The sequence below is a fragment of the Aptenodytes patagonicus genome, chromosome 2 (assembly GCF_965638725.1).
Source record: "Aptenodytes patagonicus chromosome 2, bAptPat1.pri.cur, whole genome shotgun sequence".
In the NCBI taxonomy this organism is placed as follows: domain Eukaryota; kingdom Metazoa; phylum Chordata; class Aves; order Sphenisciformes; family Spheniscidae; genus Aptenodytes; species Aptenodytes patagonicus.
In genome coordinates, this window is record NC_134950.1 from 158773925 (window position 1) to 158795408 (window position 21484).

A 21484-nucleotide genomic window follows, 5' to 3' on the forward strand; every position below is an offset into this window, starting at 1 on the left:
GAATAAGGTAGTGAAAAAATATCATTTTAGGTCTGACAAGTTCATTATGCAGAGGAAAAACTGGATTAAAACAAAAAGTCATCGACATCCACTGTCATCATTTTGCTCTTTATAAAAGCATGGATAATGAATAGTACCTTAGGCTGTTCCTTACCAATATTGTAAATGTAGGCTATTTTTTCACACTAGTCACACAACTAGTAGAACCTGAACAAATACAATGGTATCCTCATACGATTTATTGTGGTATTCATTTTTCAGCCCTTTGCTACTCAGCATACTGAAAATAAAAGCTAAAGAAAGAAAGAAGCTACAGCCTGGTTCATGCTGCCTAAGAAGGTATAATTTTAAAACATGCTAATCAACATATTTTAAATGTTTTTATTTTTGAAAGATATTTTATTGTTATCTCCTAAAATCTAAGTAGGATTTTTATAGTAAAGGCCATACTATATGTGTACACATGTATGCTAGTTTTCACACTATCTTTAGTAAGAAAGAACCTACAATAAAAGACAAAGCCGATGAGAAAACAGGCTGAAAATAGGATAGAATATTAGATTGTAGAGCAAATACATTCACATAGAAAGAAGGAAGTTTTGAACTTGAGAATCCAGACAGCTCCCAGACTTGCCTTCTGGAGCTACAGCTTTAGCAAAAATCTCCCACTAAAGGAATAATCAAGGAATATAGACTTAGAGTGTCTTTGCAAGTGGCCAAACAGCCTACTTGGCTGGAAGTGCTCAGCATCACTGATGCCATCTATTAAAACTACTTTTGCTTACCTCAGCACTAGACCACGCTGGATACTGGTTTTCATTTTTTCAGTCAAGTGTTCCACATTAGCCTAGAAACAACAGAAGTATTTTTAGCAAGCCATGCAGAACTCTAAAACAACTTTAATGAACCTACATATCCGGAGGACTTCTATAAAATATTCCACATCAAATATTATGTGCAAGTTCAAATAATCAGCAGGTTTTTGGAGTCCCAGGATACTATACTGTGTATGGCTACTCATCTTTGGTTAAAACTAACTTCTTCCTCCACGTCTCAACTAACTGACTTTAATAGCAACACAAAAGTTGTTTTTTTGTATGCTATACTGGTATAGCACCAAGTTGGATAACATCAATATACATAAAAATACAGAAATTGCTACAAAAAAGTCTTATCTTGCCCTTACTCCCAGTCCTTGCAAAAGTCTTGTTATGGATACAGTGATGTACTGCTGTGCTGGTACTCCCATGAAGAGTACACACCACTGAGAAATGAGTGGGGAGGAATTACATTTCATTTCACACCTCTTTTCCTTTCAGGAAATTTCTGTCTGTTTAGCTTCATATTTGTCCATGACCGCAGCTAGCACCAGCTACCTCAGAAGTGTAAAAGCCTCATAGTAAACAAGTTCCATGTCAGCTTACACCCTAATCTGTAATCCTGGATCTTTAATTCAGTAACACCTCCAAACATGCTCTGAATAGTTGTGGTATCAAAACCAGTATCTAATACACCTTACGTACTGTTCAACTCCTGACATGAACAGTTGCCTAACACAATGGAAAAGGTTGTGTTCCCCCCCCCCCCATTTGTTTTTCTTTTAAAACTGCCCAGGTCTGTTCATTTACATGTAATTTTAATTTCAATCAGAAGAATAAAAATGAAACAATTCACCTAGTGGTGTTTAATGACTAATACAATAATTTTGTCAGTTAACTGAATCTGATGCCAAGAATAACTGGTATATGTTCCTTTATATAATATGGTGTAAGAACCGGCATTATATGAAAGTGCTACTGACAAATGTAACTTTTAGATACAATCTAAACATTTGGGGGTTTTGTAACATGAGCAGTCTATTTCAAATATACACATTATGCTATATACGTACAACAATTTTAGGATCTACTTAAAAATGAGGAAAACATTTCTAATGCTGTATACCTGGAGCTCTCGAATATCAAACTGTTCTTCGAAGATATAAGCAGCATCAGCTCCTGCCGCAAGGGCCCCCATATTAGCCAGATAACCACAATAACCACCCATGGTCTCAATGATGAATACACGACGCTTGGTACCACTGGCTGATTGTTTGATGCGATCACACGTCTAATCAAAGACAAGATATTGTAAGTTTAAGTGAAAAAAAACTCTGAATTTCCATGTTTTCATATGTCATGCAATTTTATGTCACTTACTGGTAAAAGAGTTTAAAGAATTTATAAAAAAATACATCCTTAAAAATTCCAACATAGTGTAACCCATTTAACTATAATAACTACCAAATAAAGTAATTCTTATAAATCAGCCATTGAACATCACAGTCAAAATAAAATGTTTTGCTACTATCAACTCCTATTTATTTGCTTCCTGCAAATACTAAAACAAGAATTAATTTTGGTTTGTGCATGGAATTAAAAAGTTGTGATAGTTTTCTAACAGAGATACAAATAGATATAAAGGAGCTTTTTAATCAGCTCCGGTATGAATAAGTTTCTCTTTGCTTTAAGAGTTTATTTCTTCTTAGTATTGATTTTGAAATTCATTGGATTCCCAACCATGCTTAACAGTTACAGTTTCTTAAACTTAAGTCTTGAGCATGTATTGCCCTTCTGTTTACTTTCCAATAATGATGTCCACATAAAAGTAATTCATTCAAGCACTACTGGAGCTTTTTTTTTTTTAAATGTTTTTGTTTTTTTATTAATAGGTGCATACTTACTATAAAAAGACTGCAATCTCCACTTCCATCTTACTCTGACCAGCATAAGAAATGATCTCTACAAAGAGATCCGTTGCTTACATGCCACCAATTAACACCAACATTTATTAGAGCTGCCTAAGAGACTTAGAAAGTAACAGAGAAAACTTTCAGTGTGGTAGGACCTAGGAAACTTAGGAAAATGTAGAAACCTAGGAACTAGGTTACTATGCATCTCCAAGTTTTAGTAATACTCAGAAAGCTATTTGACAAACTCTCACTTCCTTGAATGAGTTTTTCTACCCTTCAAAGTTATTTTAAAGTCATCAGATAATGTATCTTCCTTCCAGAAAGCAAGTAATAGCAAGAAAAAGATACTATTTCCTTCTTTGTCTTAAAAATAAATAAATAGGTTACACCAGAGTTGGTGACAAGAAGAATTTTGCAAAACTGATGTACTGTCCCTACACCAGTTCTGTTTAGTAAAAATGAGAAATAAAAGTACCTGGGAAGTTCGTCATCTTGAAACCTGAATTATGATAACGTTAAGAAATCCCTACGCCTTACTGATTTTCTGAATGAGTAACTGCAGATGCTGTAATATTTGAGGTATTTCTGTTTCACAGATGTTTACAACCAGAACCTTCATTCAGCTAACAAAGTAATACTTCAAGCTGAAATTAAGATTGTGAGCAATATGGTCTTTAAAAACATACCTAACAGACCACAGAACAAATAATGAATTGATACGTGAGAAAACTTAACGTAGTAAAAGACTAGAACTTCCAACATCATAAGGTTTAATGCACTAAAGGACTAAAAATGGTGTATGCATTTATTTAGGTCTAGCTACCAAAAGATATATGTAATTTAATTTATACACGTTTTATTTATATATTTGCATATGTGCGTATTATGTGTATACATACACACACGCACACATATACACACACACAAGCACAGAATTCACATGAATTTATTCAGAGTATGGATTGACTTTCTGTTATCCTAAGCAGGAAGTATCCCCGTAACAAATTACATCACAAAAGCCTATGTTGAACTTCAGCTTTTCAAAATGACACTTTCCTTTACCTGTCTTGGATTTTACAATGTCCTCAAGCACTTTATTTCCCATTCCAGATGTGGTTTCATAAGAATTTTTGCACAATACTGGCATCTGGCAAACAGTAACAAATTTATGAAAGTACCTATTACTTTTAATAGTGGCAGATGCAGCACTGAAGCAATTTCAACTCATTTTAAAAAAGCTGCCTGGAACTGGATGGATACTATGTGTTTAGCTTATGATATAAAAAAATCTTGGCTTTAGACACTGAAGAAATAAATACACATGCAAAGATTTCCTTCATTTTGAGAGACGTAAAAGATCTGTAAATGCCAAGCTTTCTAAAAAAGTTTTCTGGCTACTGGTAGTAGAATGAAATTTTCTGCCTTTTGAGGAGCTCTAAGCAAGGATGTAAATCGTTAGTTGCTTTGGGGATTACTCACTTTAGATTTATTTAGAAGGATTTCTATTCTTCACTATACAAGAAACATAATAGAAACTTTCTACTATTCTTGCACTCTCAGAATGACTGAGACAGAAATACCCAAAATACAAAAATGGCACAGACGGATTTTAAAGAATCATTAATTCCTATACTACTTCATAGGCTAGAAAGGCCAAAGCTGAAATGCCTCATGCAGGTTTCAGAAGTTTTAAACATGGAGGCACGGTGACTCTTTTTGTAGTGCTCTTTGGAATTCCATTGTTAGTTGAGCTTTCACATGAACTGAGCTGGCTTTGTGAAAAATCTGATATTCAAAACTTCACCAAATCAACAGGGTTCTATTTTTAGCGTAAACTAAACATTCTAACCATAATGAAATTCAATAGATACAACCATTTTTATTCTATTTTTTACTGACAGCACTACTGGAAGCTGTACAAATTGCAATTAAAATTAATAATAAAAACAGTGAAATAAGAGGAAGCAGCAATATATATGATCATTTTTTTCCCATTGCGTTTTCATGTTTTCACTTTTACAGGCACATCACTGTTAGAAGTGGTCTCAGTCATAATTAGCAGACTCAGCCTGACATTTATAGAAGTAGGTAAGGGGAAAGAGGCTAATGGAGTGGTAGAAGTACCTGTGTCCTGCCTACGAACGTATTGCTACAATTTACCCACACTACATCTTAGGTCATCTTCACCTCAGGGATGCTGTATTGCATCTCCCAAAGACCAAGCCATAATATATTCTGACACAGCTCTTTCCATTACCTACTGGAGCTTTTTCACTCTATATAAATAAATAACACTGTATCAGAACAGGAAAACAAACCTGCATTTCTCAAATCCCTGGATCTCTATTCTGACTTTCTTGGCCAATTACTTCATAATTAGTTACATGGATGGATAATGAGGGGTTTGATAAAACTCAGCTGTTCAGAGGTTTACTCATTTGTTTGCATTAGACCTCAACTCAGTTCCCTTTGCTGCAGCTACAGCAGACTCAACAGGACCATAAAGAACTTAAGAGTTCATATAGCAGTTGTACCCAAGGGAAAAAGCTATGGCAGACTAAAACTAGAAAACTGATTGTTCTGACTGAAATGGAAAACTCATTCATAGCAAGTTCTGGCCTCACACTGTTTAGTTAGCATCAGTGACAGACTTAACTGCTTATACTAGGCATGCATTTATATGCACTTAATGTATGTTAAGCCTAACGCAGTCTATGCGATTATTCATGTGTTTAGTGTTAACCATGTACTTAAAATGCTCTACTGCACTGAGCTCAGTCATTAGCCCATGCAATAAATGTGGCATTTATTTATAAAACATGTACTTTCTTCTTTCACCTAAGTAATGCTGAGGAGCTGCGCAAGATAAAAAACAAAATCAAAGCAAGCAAAATATTTTATTCTCAGTAAAAGCCAGTGTCCTAAGCAGTAATGCAGCAGTCTTGGATAACAAAGCAGAGTCCCCAAGAGTAAACATCCAACATAACTAATTTTTATTAGGTTAATCTTTAATCAGTCTTGGAAAACTTCTTAACTATACAACATAAAAAACCCACAGTAAATGAATTATTTTAGAAAACGAGACATTTCAAGGTCTTTAGGTATCCTCATCTTATGCATTTTATCATCTTAACTTTTAAAAGATATGCAGTCTTACCTCCACAATAGCATTCAAGGCAGTGTCAGCACCAATGCTAAAGTCTGTGCCTGGCACATTGTTGCTAATAGTAGCAGGCAACACACAGATAGGTACGCAAAACTCCTCAAAGCGGGAACGTGCCTCGTGTAGCTGCAGACAACTTTCATAGGCCTGAAGCAGTGGTACAAGTATGAGTGACACATTCCTTGTCTTTGGATTGCTCTGCTAATGACTCCTTACATGTGATGGTAAATTTGGCTGTCCATTGGCCCACGTAAATACAAGTGGTGAGTTATTTGGGGGAGTGGGGGGATATCCTGTACATACCACAACAGTGCACTGGGGTTGCATTGGCACAATGCTCTTTGAAGAAATGCAGAAGATTAGTGCAAGTTAATACAGAGTGAACATGAAGTGTGCCCCAGCATAGAGGTCTGAAGCAGTTGGGCAGAAAAAGACAGCATAAAGGCAGGCTGGAAATCATTCCACAAGAAACCACTTAAAGAATAAAGTTTGATACATGTTAAGGAGTTTAGAAAGTTAACTAGTAAAACACCTACAACTTGAAGGAAATGCTTAAAGAAAGCTCTTTTTTAAAAACTATGTTATCCTATAAAGTCAAGACACACATCTATTTCCACCAAGAAAAAAGAAAAAAAGTTTTGACTATGCCTTCTGAGATTCTATCAACATCACACATCTGCCTCTATGCACACAGACTGGACATAGGCCCAGAAAAATCTAGAACATCTGCACATGAATGAGTTGGTAAAGTTTGCAAGTATAGTTCAAAGATTCTTTGAAAAGCAGCTGTAGGTCCTTGGGAAGATTCCAAACACTACAAAATAAATCATCATGTGAAAAGGATTAGGTGTTCCTAAAAAATGTCAAAATAATACTTAAAGGTTAAGATTGTACAGCTGTTTTAAGTCAGTAAACATATTTTTTTAGTTACATTATTCCAATTCTTCCTAACCTAAACCAATCAGCATCTCTCATGATGCGTGGCAATTTTTCAAACTGCCTACATAATGACTCTCCACAAGAAAGCCTGATTACATAGTATGTTACGTTTTTCTTAATCTCTTTCTCCCAGAAAGGACTGATGTTCACAGAAGCTTCATCTTTTCAATTTCTCAAATCAGTTCAGAGAAGCAAACTATTGCAGATCAAATCATTAGATAGCTATCAAGCTATCTCCACAAATACCTAGACAGTGACTGATTTAAGTAATAACGTAGGAGAAAGTGATGGGAAAAAAAAAAAAATCACCTGCAAGAGTTCTGCTCTCTTGTTTTTCCTAGATAAAGCAGATCCTGTTCAGTAAGAGGACAGGACATATGGCGGTAGGTGCATGAAGTGCAAACTGACTTTCTAAAGTCTATCTCTACTCATGTATTTCTTAAGTGCAACTTTCAATTAAGCTCAGTGCTAGGATGCATCTCCAGTTTAAGTCTGAAATACAGTCTAAAAGACTGCACACTGTCAGACCTGTAGCTCTGAGAAGCAGTATAGCCAGAAGAGCAACAAATGGATTTTTTTTTTTTTTTGAGTGGATGAGACTTGACTGAGAAAATTTCAGTAATTGCCTAGCCCAACTCAGCTCAGTCAGACTGCTTTGAATTTTTATTTTCTACTGAAAAACAAACACATACACTGAGTCGCAGTGGTCTGGTAAAACCACATGGCTTCCTGGAGATCTGCAAAACATGAGTTTCTCTGAAAAGTTTTATATTGAGAATTTTGGGAAACCAAGTCGAAGGGAGATTTAGAGCAATAACTAACACAATTGGTTAGTCTGTATTTATAATATGTTAAGATGTAGTTAAGATATGTTTTACTTGCATTAAATATTGCCATTTTATTTGATGCAAGTGACTTCAGCAAACATATCCAAAGATTGTACCTTCACCAAGCATGAGCATTAGATGATTATATGCAACATCTTTCATCACTGCAGCAAAATATGAAAATGCTTTCAATAAAGGGTCACTTAATAATTATAAAGGGTAAACAAGTGATTGGTGTTTTTAATAATTCAAAAGGGTATTGCCATAATCAAGGATGCTTTATAAAAATACATGCACTCAAGCAAAGACTGTGGTTTGTTGACTTTATGTGGACCTAAATGCAAATGGTCATTGAAAGGGATGGATTTACTGCCCTAGCTCCATATCCAGCTGTTGCTAGGACTGAACTGGATGATAATTAATTGGTTAGCTAGCTTGGCCAGGCTAACTTTCAGCTTCCTTGTTCAGACTAATATGGAGCCACATGTGCTAGTACCAGCACTGGGAAGGTACAAGAGTCTGTGTGGAAAAAAACTGCATAGACTGCATTAAGGCACTCTTAACTGTAGCTTTATTCGCTCCTCAGTGAGAAAGGGTTTTTTTGTGGCTGTTTGCTATTCTTTTTCTTACAAAACCGATTGATCAACCTGTACCCCCTTCCCTTTGATGAAAGGAAAAGGCAGATTCTCAAAGAAACATATTAGAGAGTTTCAACATCTTCCTTTTTCAGGTTCTATTTTTCCTCCATCTCTAGCTGATACCTTTTCTTTTCATTTCCCCATTTACTTCTACATCTCCTAAATTCAAATTAATATTCTTCCATACCTTGTTCTGGTTTATTCTGCTTTCCATCAGCTTCCTCTAGCCCACCAATAGGCTTTGTTTTCAAATTAAATTTTCATCCTTTTCATTATTTTTTCATGTTCTGTAGCTGAAAGAGTCTAACTTTTTATTCATTCTGCTTAATTACAGAGTAGGTTTCTACATTTTAGTTCCACCTGCAAAATGTATTGCTAGTGCCTCTTTTTGATCAAGTAACCCAACTTTCATTTAAAAAGAAATTTCTATCCTTCATGGTTATGTAGGAAAAAAACTAACACTTCTTTGTTGTCACATTCCAGAGGTCTGCTATCTGAAATAATATTCTATTCATTCCGCTGGATTAGCAATATGAAGTCGAGAATATAGGTATTTTTATTATGGTAGTTACTTTAACTGATGCTTCTTTTCACAGAAAAGTCAAAGTTCATGTTCTTATCCTGCAATCCTAAACAATTTATTGTCTATATCTAGATATACGAGCCTTAAGCACACCCTTAGGTACAGAAAGGCACAGAAACCTCCAGCTTTTCCCAGGTATTTTATATTGTGGAGTTTTCATTGACAATTGTTCTCACCAATATTCTGAAAACTGAAGTGAAAAATACAGCATAAGATAAATTTGAAACACTCTTCAAAAGACGAATCAAATTCTACTATTCAACTGATTACAAGCCTGTATTTTAAAACAAAAATGGAAAAAATGGAGCATTTCAAGAGGGTCATAGAATCTGTTATAGAATCTAAATTCTAATTATTGAGAAACGTACCAGCCACTATCTATGACTTAGGGAAAAGCACACTCTTGCCTAATCTCTCATTCAGATGTTATATATCTGTTGGCCTGATTTTTATTGTTTTTCTTTTTAAATGCAGCATCTTAACACATTTTATCTGCAAATGTCTCAAGGTACCATTTACATGCCTTGACAAGTTTCAAACAACTTAACATTGACAAGTGTCTAGTAATGCCAAACACTAACAAGGCCTCATTACCCAACAGAAACGTACTTACCTTACTAAAAGTTGTCAAGAACATAGAGGTAAGAACAGTACCACAGAAAAACTTAAGTGTGATGACATTTTGGTGTTCATTAAGAGGTACTAATCTGAGAGCATTGAAAACTATGATGCATTTATTGACTTAATAGTGGCAAGAGTAAAAATGCTGTATCTAGCATTAGATCTAAACTAGTTCTAATGACATTCATGTCCATTTGCTACTTGTGTTTACCATAGTCAATTGTATGACTTGTATTGAGTCTCAGTCACATTTAATAGGGGGCATCATCACTATTGAACCTGATCTGAACATACAACACAGGAATGAAAGGATACATTTTTCATTATCAGTTTTAGTGAATCATGATCAAACAATCAGAGCAGAAAACTGAAGAGATACCAAGCAGAAATGTTTCCTCAACGCAAAAGTCTGCTCCTTCACCCCCAAAAAGAACAAAACTTAATTTTCCATTGGATTAAATCTAAATCTTGCAAAGCCATTACATTTCATATTTATTTCAGAGAAAATCTAGGCAAAATAAAATGCAAAAACAAGAAGGCGGCTATTAGTAAAAAAATCAGTTTGAAAAGTTTTCAACTACTGCATTTAAAATATGGAGATACTGACATTTTATTATCTAACGAAGGTGGATGATATCTAGAAACCTAAGTATAAAGCAAAACACAACAACAACAACAACAACAAGAGAGACTGACTATGATATATCCCACTCTACATGAAATAACCTATAAAAAGAAGCCAGTTAGGTAAACAAAGCTTAAGAAGAAAAGAAAAGAAAAGTAGGTGTTATGCACAATCATTTTACTCACCTTAATCTGTGACCAATCATTTTGGAGAGATATTTTTATTTACCAGAACTGGAAACATCAACATTTATAACCTAAGTTGTCTATAAAGAATATGTTCAAGATAAATTTTAGTTAGCTTACAGTCTTGTTCAAGGCAATAGTTAAGGAAACTGAAATTTCCTAACTGAAGAGTTTATTTTGCTGAAGAAAAAAATACTTATGTTGGCATGGTAAAAAAAACAAAAACAAAACAGGTGAAAATTATGTTAGTGTTCTTGAAGTTGACAGCATTTGAGGAATCCTTCAAATTCCTGAAAATTATATCATTATTAAAATCTTCAAATATATCTAAGTGATAGAAGAACTGACATTTCATTTTCAAAAGCAACTTGAAATTCTTTTCCCACTTTACATGAGCACCATGCTTGGGTTTTTCCACATTTAAAAATGTAGCTCAACATGTACAATCAGTGAAAAAAATTCTACATTCTGGATCTAACGTGGCTGGAGACAAAAATCAGAAAGTGGAACTTGTAATATAATATGGTAATTCAATGTAATTCAGTAAGAAAATTATGAAATAATTCTGTTTCTTCTTTGTAAGTGAAAACGTAAATTCAATTTTGAAGACAAATGCTTTATTAGGTCTTTTCTGTGTTTTAAAATACGGACACTGTGCAACTGTATCTGCAATACATATGTGTCCGTAGATTATGCTGAAAAGAGGAAAAAAAAGGAAGGAAGTGTAATGTTACTGTTATAGTTTCAGACAAAATGATGACAGAATATATAGAAACAGAATTGCTCCTCTTAGTGGAGGTATGATGGATTAATGCTTCTAAAGTGATTCAGATGAACTGTAAATGCGCATGCCTGACAATTTCTTTTGTGTGGTGTTTGACAATGCTCTTTCTACCCAACTGAGTATAGTATTAATCAACCCATTTTTAATTTACATCGTATTACTGGATTTGATTTTTTTAAAAATACTTCATAATATGTCTCAACTCTTTTTTGTAAAATCTGTTTATTAGTAGAATACATGTAATTCCTATTATTAGAGAAATATGGATCTTACATTCTCTATTAGAGAAATAAATATATTACATACATAAATAAGGATCTCTCTCTGAACAGAGCAACATTCACTCTGTTTTTTTACAGCTGGGTATACTGATACTTTACATATAATATGGATTAAATAAATGATCATCAAGTCTTAGCTTTAGGTTTCTTTCTTCCATATACAATAGACACATGCCAAGTTATTTTGTAGTTTACAAATTTACAGGTCATTGTCCTTTCAGAGGAAACCTAATGGAAGCATTTGGGATCCTAAACCTTCTGTTTTAAATAGGTATCATAAAAGTGGCTATATCAAGTAACTGTATTGTTTTCCAGATTACATTTCCAAAGTTCTGGTCTATAAAAATATCCAGTTCTAGCCAATTTAGTCAGTTTTAACCAGAACTGCTTTGTTAGTAAGCGCACACACCAGAATAGACTTACATCAGTTATAGTGTTCAGAGCAGTATCTGCACCAATGCTGAAATCTGAACCCGGTACATTGTTGGATACAGTTGCAGGAACCATAACCATTGGAACACAGAATTCATCATATTTCTCTCGGGCAGCTGACAATTCCAGAAGTCCGAGGTATGCCTGTTGGGCACAGGCATTGGGTGAAAAATTAGGATGAATAAAATAAGGGCAAAGTTGGAATGATAAAATGGAAAGGGCCAAAGGGGGAGCCATTTCTACCACAGCACACTTCAGCAAGTCAAAGCATTAAGGAACCACTAAAATCTAACACGCACAAAAAAAAGAAAGCATTAAAACCAGGTATACATTTGAAAACAAATAATACATAGAACATTCATTTTCAAGGGAATATATAACAAAGTGCTTTGTACAACACAAACATAATGCAAACTAGTTCCCCAATCTTCAGGTACTGTTACTTCTCATTCAAAAATCTTAATATTCCTGAACTGACCATGCCTAACAGGTTGGAAAAAGCAGATGATTCATTCCTTATCAAGAAGAAATAAGTATGTTCTTCTCTGGGAAAAGTTGGCAAAATACTTTCCTGAATGAAGATTTCAAAAATTTATTATTTTGGTAAAATGAAATGAACGTGAAATACAGAAGAAAAAGAAAACACTTCTCTAGATCAATTACAGATTTTGAAATGCACTATGTGAGAAAGAGTGGCTTAAATAAGGGACCACAGTGCAATTACTACTAAAGGTCAAGAACTTCTGGAAGTATGTTCTAAGTATTGATACAGTATAGACTGGAACTTGCACTACTGAAGTCTTTTTTTTTTTAAATACAAAAATACTATCATGTTATCTCACCTTATTTATCCATTTAGCACATCCTGTTTTGCAGTTACTAGTCACTGTCTTGAATGTCAACTTTCCACAGAATCAATGATTGACAGTACGTCTGATCCTAAACACTAGTTGTGTATCAAATATAGTTATAAACAACTGCACTTTACACAAAGATTGGGTAAAAATTAAAACGGTCTATTTCTTTTGTTAGGAATTCTACTCTACTTAGACATAATTAGACATTTCAGTGTACCTCAAATCCACCAATAACCATAAGGGCGTTAATGCTGTTAGTGCGCATCTGGTCAGCGATCTTCTCCAAATATTTTGCAGGAAGAGTACTAAAATTTATTAAACCAAAAGAAAAATAAAAACAATTTACAGACTCTGCAGCGGTAAAAACTAATTACTAAGCTGAAACAGTAAACTGAGCAGGCAATGCAGTATTTTTCATTTTACATATTTATCCATACAAGTAATTCTTCGTGACAACCAGTAAGGAATCACGTCAACTGTAAAGAAACTACAGGTTTGCAATCCTTTTAAGTGTAAGGACCCCAGGAAATTTTTAAGTTGACGTCCTGACTCCCATTTTCATTATCTCTTCAGAGCTGGTACAATACTATAAAGATACCCAAGTTGGAACGTAATGATTTAAAAAAAAAAAAAAAAAAAAATTGAGGACTTAAAACATTCTATGGAAGGGAAAGAGCATGGAACCATACACTGGTTATACAAAATACTAGAATTCATCATATCAATTGGCAAAATATTGACGTTACCGTTTTGTACCAAGAATTGATCCTCCTTGACCAGTCCAGCCTCCAACATCTCCCCAACTGATTTCCTTTATCTTTGAATAAAAGTAAAAAAGGAGATGCTGTTAAGTAATTATCCAATTACTTCTCTTGACATGCAGCAAACACCAGGTACTACTTAATGTAAAGCTGTTGGAACAAGTTGTTGGGCACAGACAGCACCAAAAAATGAACTTGACAAAGAAAGAAAACAGCATCAAGAAGTTAACTTAATTTCTCTTGAATTCTTACCAACCCCTTTCCATTCTGTCTATTTGGTCTTTCTTCCTCCAGATCATGATGAACCCTGACTCCTTGTTTCATATCATGATCTTGTTTTCACATCCTCTCCTACTGAATGTGAAACACAAATCTAGAACTAGGTCTCTGAAGTTAGTTTTGGGACCTGTGGTTCCAGCTAGGCGTAGAAATCATAAGTCTTGTATCCAGTTTCTTCTCAGTATACCAACTCATGCTTAATATTTAAAACAGGGGAACAGAAGAATCTAACTCACCTGGGGAAAAAAAAGAAGCTTCCTCTCCCAACAAGCACCACTGCAAAGTTTCTTATAGCAAAGGAGCACAGATGCAACAACTCATCGCACAGAATCAGCGATTCTTCTGTTATTCTGTGGAAAACCTACCATATGCTAAACATTGACCAAAATTTGAAGGTAGGATTCACCTGAACTAATCTTGTAGCTCTGTAGCATGTGATCATCAATACTTAAGATTAATCTATAGACTTGAACAGTTGAGAAATACAGTTACAATTTGGGTTTTATATATCTTTATGAAATAAAAGAACTTACAGAATCAGTTCCTGCAACAGTTATGACAGAACATATCTTCTAAGAACATAAACAAAGGTGGTGGTGTGGGATGGGGTACATACTACTATGTTATCCACACATGTAATACTGACCTTCCCTCTAGCAAAACCTTCAAATCCATCAATGACAGCAAACATTTTATGGCCTTCAGTTATGCCAACTCTCACTGCAGCCCTCACTGCAGCATTCATTCCAGCTGCAGGGGCGCCAACATTTAAGACTGCCACATTAAAATTAGTCTGCAAGAGAAAAAATAATATTTAATAAGCACTTTAATTTCTACACCATGGTTAATTTGTCAATTGTACACAGTTGCTAAATATTGGAACGTAGGAAAAGAAATTTCAAAGCCCCTAAAACCATCCAAAATTTAAAGTTAACTAGGAGATACATACACATATTTCCCTATTTGCAGAGTATCATATAGAAACAAAGTTTAAAAAAGGAACGTTTGTTTTTAAATAAGACTTTTATCACATTTTCATTTGGTTTGCAGGTTAAGTTATTCAGGTGTTTATATTCTAGCTCAGCTAGGTTCAAGAAACATAAAATATCCTGCGTTATTCAACCAGTTTCATGTTATCAAAGCAGTAGTTTTTTGCAAAAACACCCAGAATAGCCAAGAAAAGAGTAGGAACTGATTCTAGCAACATAGCAGTTAGGTGTATATCATCAGTACCATGCAAAGTGGAAGAGATGACAACTTCTAAATTAAAGTATCGGCCAGGTTTTTAGAGCAGCTGACAATATAGTAGTAAACAGGAATGCTCAGCATCTTTCACAACACCATACATTTTCAGATTATGGCAGTTTTTAAAGCATTTCCTAACAACTCAAAGTAACTGTGCTTATACACGGTGTCTCCTCAAGTTTAACAAGTATCCCAGGTAAGCGGCTAATCTACTCAAATGGAAGAGTCTGAGATATCAAATATACATTTGTAATTTAAACCACGGGCAATGTGAGAAAGAAGGTTCTATTTAAAACATATACCAAAATATTTATTATTTCATGTTATCATGTGTATTCCATACCTATGCATTTAGTCCCCCATTTATATGGCTTTGTTATCAGTTGAACTCTAGATAAAACAACTACATCTGAATGGATGTAAGCATTACAGACTGAACAACACAAGTGGCCAAAATCACACAATCTAGCTACAAAATACTATCAAGAACTTCTGCCTTGTTACAACAGACCCAACTCCAAAACCACAAAAGTTTTCAAATTAAGAACACTTTCTTCAACGGAATTACTACTTTATACTGATAAATCTAGTATCATTCAGATCATGGATTCTTTCCCAGAGGAAAAAACTTCAATACTTGCATTAAGAAGAAAAATATAACAGAAAGATTACTCGTAAATCTGCACTGTAAGGGTAAACAAAGCAAGAGTGCTACTGTGTGTAAAATGCTAGTAGGCATCTTTGGATTAAATTTTAACTGCAAAGAATGAAATGCAGATCTTCTGTACATGAAGTATTCCTGGAAATGGAAGGCTTATTTCCAGATAAATCACAGGCCACTGTCTTTGATTAAGAAACAGTCAGCTAGTATTAATCAATAGAGTTTCACTGATATCAGTAAGTGCTGATTTACAACACATAAAAATATAATCCATTACCAAAAAATGAAGGTGGCACTGCAATTTATTATTTTTGTTTTATTTTTACAGCTTTGAAATTAATACTGAGAGCAAAATATAAGTAAAGAATTAAAACTTTACGCGCCTGACTTTTGGGAAATTTTAACTACTCTGTGTGAATTTAGCAATCAGAATTTAAATGATAGCAAACTATGTAAGCAAAATGCAAGAAAATCGACAGCCTGAGCTTATACACTAAAATTCATCATGCTTTAGGTCATCAGGATGACCTTAAATTGTTTATAACTATTGACATAACAGATTTGTAACAATTTGGTACTGTGGAAGAGCTAGAAGTTAATAGCTTTATCCTGGAAGATGGGAATACAAACCAAAAAACTAGAACAGTTGTTAGGTAATGATCATGGAATCTCTTCCAATCAAAAAAAAAAAAAAAAAAAAAAAAGAGACCCAAAACAGAACGTATGTGGTTTCCTTTTTAGCTCCGACACAATCAAAGGATTATAGAAAAACACAAAGGAAACACAAGCGGCAAAATATCTGTGTGCAGCAACACTGCTGAAGCAGAGCATTCAGTAGGCTCTAATGATCTAATCAGCTTAGCCTTTTCCTCAATTTCTGCGACATGCACATTTCATCTACTTTTTAATTCCCATCCAACCCCTTTTATTGAATCTCACAGGTTTGGCTAGTGCGGTCAAATCCAAGTAGTTAATAATTACAACCTGCCTACATTTCCTTCTAATGTCATCCATCACAAAAAGATACAGCAAAACTATTTTAAAACAAAATACAGAAGCCCAGTGCTAACAGTCCTAAATTTGCACTGGTATATTAAAAAAACAAAACCACAACCACACACCTGATCTAGCAAAGCAAATGTTGAATATCCATCAAAAAAAAAAATCCTAAATTCTTTGATGTCTTGAAGGTCAAACTTAGGTCCTTTTTAAAAAACAAACAAACAAACAACATTTTGGCAGGTATATTTGAAAAAACTTTGGTCTATACACTTACTTTTACTTATGTTTAGGCAAAAGTTAAATTATACTTTTAATTGGAGTTCTTTTATCATAGTCTTCCCTGAAAGCTTCTATTACGACTTTTCATTCATAACCAAGTTTCCTTTACTGTGTGAAATTTTCCATGACATATTACACAGTAAATTTTGTCAACTAAAATGACTAGTTGTGATTATGTTACTTGCTATCCACAGAATTTCCGACCAGATGTCAACTATTCAAATTATTTTTTCCTATTTTCAATGCAGTTTTTTTCCTTAATAATATTGAGAAGATACTATTAATCATTACTCAAATATTTAATTGGAATTAAAAAAATCCAAAAAACCTAACAGTAACATAATCATGCAAATAAGGTAACAAATCATCACACCACAATTAAAAAAGGAATTAACCAGTGAGGTGACATAGTCACCAACTACGGTCAAAACCAGAATTATTCAGTAAACCATTAATGAAAACAAAAAGTCCTGTCTGAAATTTGTTTGCACACAACATTTAGTGTCTGCTTCCTAATAAATCCAAATTTCCTCTTATACACAACTTACAAACTATAAAGAAAAGAAGCACTAAATGTCCACTGCTGTATTATGCACAGTGACTTATTAGATCAGGTAAACGTAATGCATCTGCCTCCACTATTCCATCGCATGAATTCCTGGACTTATCCCTGTTCTTGAGCAGATTTACCCCTCAAAAGGAAGGACTAGAATTCTTTTATATTGAATCTTCCTTCTTTATCCCGAGATTTTTAGACTCTCAATCACGATTACATCACCTTTCCTTCTCTCCATGTTAAGGAACAGAAGGCATAACTAACTATTAGGACCAGACACTATAGCAATTGGGACCAGACATATATCCAAGACAGAAAGAAACTGTCTAGCAGGAAATTTCCTAGTTAGAATGGCATTTCACTTTAAAAAAAAAATGTTAGTTATTATTAGAATAAAGTTGCATGTTGCAAGCATCTTTCTGCCATTATAATATTTAACTAATTTTATAAAATATCCTGTGGCATACGTTTGAAGAGAGTATTAAGGTGGGATGAGGGGGAGTGAAGAAAAACACTGTTTGTTATGATACCCCAAAAAGCAGACATGCATTGCACACTCAAAAATCCCCTTACCTTTGGAAGCTCAGCATCTGGTTTTTTTTGCGACAGTAATTTGTAGGTGTTAAGGTTGTTTTCAAAGCTCCTAAATAAATAAGTAAATAAGATAAGTAAATAAGTACATAAGATAAGTTTTTAATTTTAATAAATTTTTTCAACTCATAGTTATTTTAAAGAAACACTTGAATTTTTCAGAAACTTTTAAAAACAGGTATGTAGTATTTGGACCAAAGTTATGACAAATGCAAAACACAATAAAAACTGGAAATGAGAGAACACCGGAAAATATTCAATCCTGTAAGATAATAGTGAGAAAATATAAAAGCCATACCTTCCACGAAGCCTCACAGCCTCAACAAATCTTCCCTCATCCATGGCTTTCTGGACTTCTTGAGTCTTGAAAGCAAACAAGTTGATTACTCAATATGTTTAAAAAACACAGGAAGTTGATTATTTAATATATTCCAGTAAACAGATCATTCTGAAATAGCTTTCCAAAGTGAAAAAAGAAATATTGACATTTCATTAATTTATGAGCTACCTCCTATCATAGCATAAATTACAGTGGACAGGAGAAGAACAAAGTAGAAGCAGACACCTAAAGCCTTCTGGGGAAGGGGGGGAATCCAATGTATTTATTTTGCATTTTCTTTTTTCAGTTTAAGCTGAACAGTTTTAGTGCAGAAACCTGACTGTTGTGTATGACGTGTAAATGGATGCAAGCATCTGAAGAATTTGTTGTAGCAATAAAAAGAGAAGATCTGAGATGAATTTTAAAACAAATTAAAAATATACATATTTCTTGTTTGTTGGTAGTTGGCAAATAAGTAATAACACATAGAGAACACACATGAAGTTCATTATTCCCAAATGTGGGAAATTGCTACACACATTCCCATCAGTGTTTTAATGACAACAGACAATTATTGTACACAGTGCTCTGTTGTAGTTAATGAATAACTATACATTGGCATTTTGCCAGAAACTCACCATCTGCACACACTCCATCAAAGGCAGACGGACAGCCTGGTTACCAGACAGGGACACAACACAGGCAGGGGTAGCTGGAGTAGCTTCTAAAAGCGCAAGCACAGCTTCCACACCCATACGACTTGCCTGGAAATAGATAATGATTGAATGTTCAAGCAAGCACTTAAAAGCACAAGGCTTCCAATCACAGAAATGGCCACAATTTCTCTGTAAATCAAACTGAAACCAACTATTCCTTGGTAGGTGAAAATGTTGCAGGCTATTTAATAGCCTTAAGTACGGACAATTGTTCTTGCAGCTTTGCTTTTTAATCCTTTACACAAGGTGCTTCACTATTTTGAATTTGAGCTATTCAGACAGTTAATGTGAGATATTAATTGGATTTGTCAAGTTAATCAGGTAAAGAACTACCCCACCCCCAAATAAATAATCAAAACGTAGTTGTACCATGTGGTGCCATGAGCAATTATTTTAGGTTCACTCACCAAAATTCTGTCAAAAGCTGAAGGGGTTCCACCTCTTTGCACATGACCCAAGATAGTTACTCGAGTGTCAAAACCGAGCCGCTGAACCACAAGCTGGAAAGAATTTCAAAATACAATGGTTTTATGATCATCATTATTTTATATATGCATGTGTTAGAATTACTCTGCTTCACATGCTATTGGACTAATAAAATTCTACATATACTATACATTAGTATGTCAACAGTAATGAAAACACTACAGAAGTTAAGCCAGCCTTTAGTTTATTCCTAACCTAGGACTAAACTCCAGGTTCCTAATCTAAAGGAACCCAATTTTAGTTACTAATGGCAAAACAGTGGCTTAGATTGCAATGCTTTAACTGCAGTTATAATGGCTTCATTATGCACAGTCCTCAGGCTTATAAAAACAGGTCTAAACATTATAATTAGAATACTTGAAAGAAGTTCAATTACAGTGTTTTATTCACTCCATGTTTCACCTATGTGCAAGATTACACATCCCAAAAGATTCTGAAGTGAAGATGACTTTTAGCCTTCATTGACGAGGCTTTTAAAACTTGCAGTAAAAATTATAATAATAAAACTATTTCATTCAGTCAGACTTTTTTTTCCATTTTCTCTGTTACATATCAAATCCAAAGTCACAGAAAAACATCTTTTATTAATACATCTTCAGTGAGCACATAAGGTTAGGAATAAGTAATGGATACCATAAAGCAGAAAAAAAAATTAGAAGTTATTTACAAAGTCTTCTATCCCTGGTATTTATAGTTTTTGAATGTTTTAACTGGCTGAAATTTGTAGCAAGCAAGTAATGTTTCTTCCATAAATGCATAATAGTTATATCCTGTACGTACACTTAACTACTAAGTGCTAAATTTTACTTTGCAAAACTGCAGTTCTGAATTAAGAGTCAAAGATTACTCTCAGACCAAAAGCTATGGAAAACAAAACTTCATAGTCACAGATAAACCCCAGGTAAAGTCAAAGTGTCATAGCTCTTTCCTGCCAATGACTATTTTTCAACTTCTTTTCTTAAGGGACCCTTTCCAAGAAAAGCAGAATAATTCCAGCTCAAAAGTTTTTCTTAATCTTAGCCACCAATTAATTTTTTGGCAAAGCAACCATTTAGAAGAAAGTGACAAGACTTTGTCCAAAGTAGACAGTATTATTTCACTGTGAGATGACTTTCATTAAAATTTTGCAAGAAATGTAACGTAAGATAGGATTATAATTACTGACTTGAGCTGATTTCAGACTCTTTACCCATGAAGTAGGTGTTTTGGACTGTTGTCTTATTTTACAAGGAGAAAAGGTTCTAATTAACTGAAATAATTCCCCCTTAAGTGGACTATGGATTCAGATAATAAAAGCACAAATATAAAATACAACCAGCAAGCTGTGTGATAAGTTACTTTACAGGAACAGATTTACTTTACAGAAATGTTATTGTTAGTAACAAGCCCCATCTTAAGAACATAACAGAAAGTGCATCATTAGGATGTTGACACTTACATCCTTAACCTTCTCTGACGTTATAGGTTTGTTGTGGCAATCAATAGCTCCTTCAGCTACAATAATAATATTCAGCCTTTTCTTTCGTGCACGATTCTATAATAAAAATAAAAGCACATCCATATTATAAAAAAACTGAAAGAAATTTACAGCACAATTTTATAATCAATTGCTATACATTAAGCTGCTAGGATTTGAGGAAATTATTTCTTATACTTGGTCACTTCAGAGTTCTCACACATTTTATCTGCATACAGGTCTTTTCATTGATGAAGTGAAATGTCTTATATGAAATTAATGAGGAAAGGTACACACACTGCTTATATATAATAGTTTTATATAATCCCTAGAGTAGGTTATATAATTCTTCAAAACAATTGCAGAATGCAGGAAAGGAACTGTTTAAGATCAAATAGCACTGTGACACCAGAAGCAAAGACTTGCTGAAAGTACTGATCACATGTTCAAATTACTGTTTTCAAACA

The 21484-nt window shown here is 34.2% G+C and overlaps 1 protein-coding gene across 4 annotated transcripts in view; it reads right to left on the reverse strand.

Annotated features, from left to right (window-relative positions):
* The window catches only part of PFKP (phosphofructokinase, platelet), a 47151-nt gene that overhangs the window by 3780 nt on the left and 21887 nt on the right, over nt 1-21484 (reverse strand). For 2 of the 4 annotated variants that reach the window (XM_076331876.1, XM_076331877.1), the window contains 11 exons: nt 21000-21095; nt 19483-19575; nt 18998-19123; nt 18339-18403; nt 18023-18092; nt 14353-14499; nt 13413-13483; nt 12884-12971; nt 11801-11953; nt 1945-2109; nt 786-847 (listed from right to left, as the gene is read on the reverse strand). In XM_076331876.1, coding sequence (XP_076187991.1) covers nt 786-847; nt 1945-2109; nt 11801-11953; nt 12884-12971; nt 13413-13483; nt 14353-14499; nt 18023-18092; nt 18339-18403; nt 18998-19123; nt 19483-19575; nt 21000-21095 — 1136 coding nt within the window. Of the gene's footprint in view, nt 1-785; nt 848-1944; nt 2110-5888; nt 6042-11800; nt 11954-12883; nt 12972-13412; nt 13484-14352; nt 14500-18022; nt 18093-18338; nt 18404-18997; nt 19124-19482; nt 19576-20999; nt 21096-21484 lie in introns of all 4 variants that reach the window. The other 2 variants (XM_076331879.1, XM_076331878.1) reach the window with 2 other exon arrangements.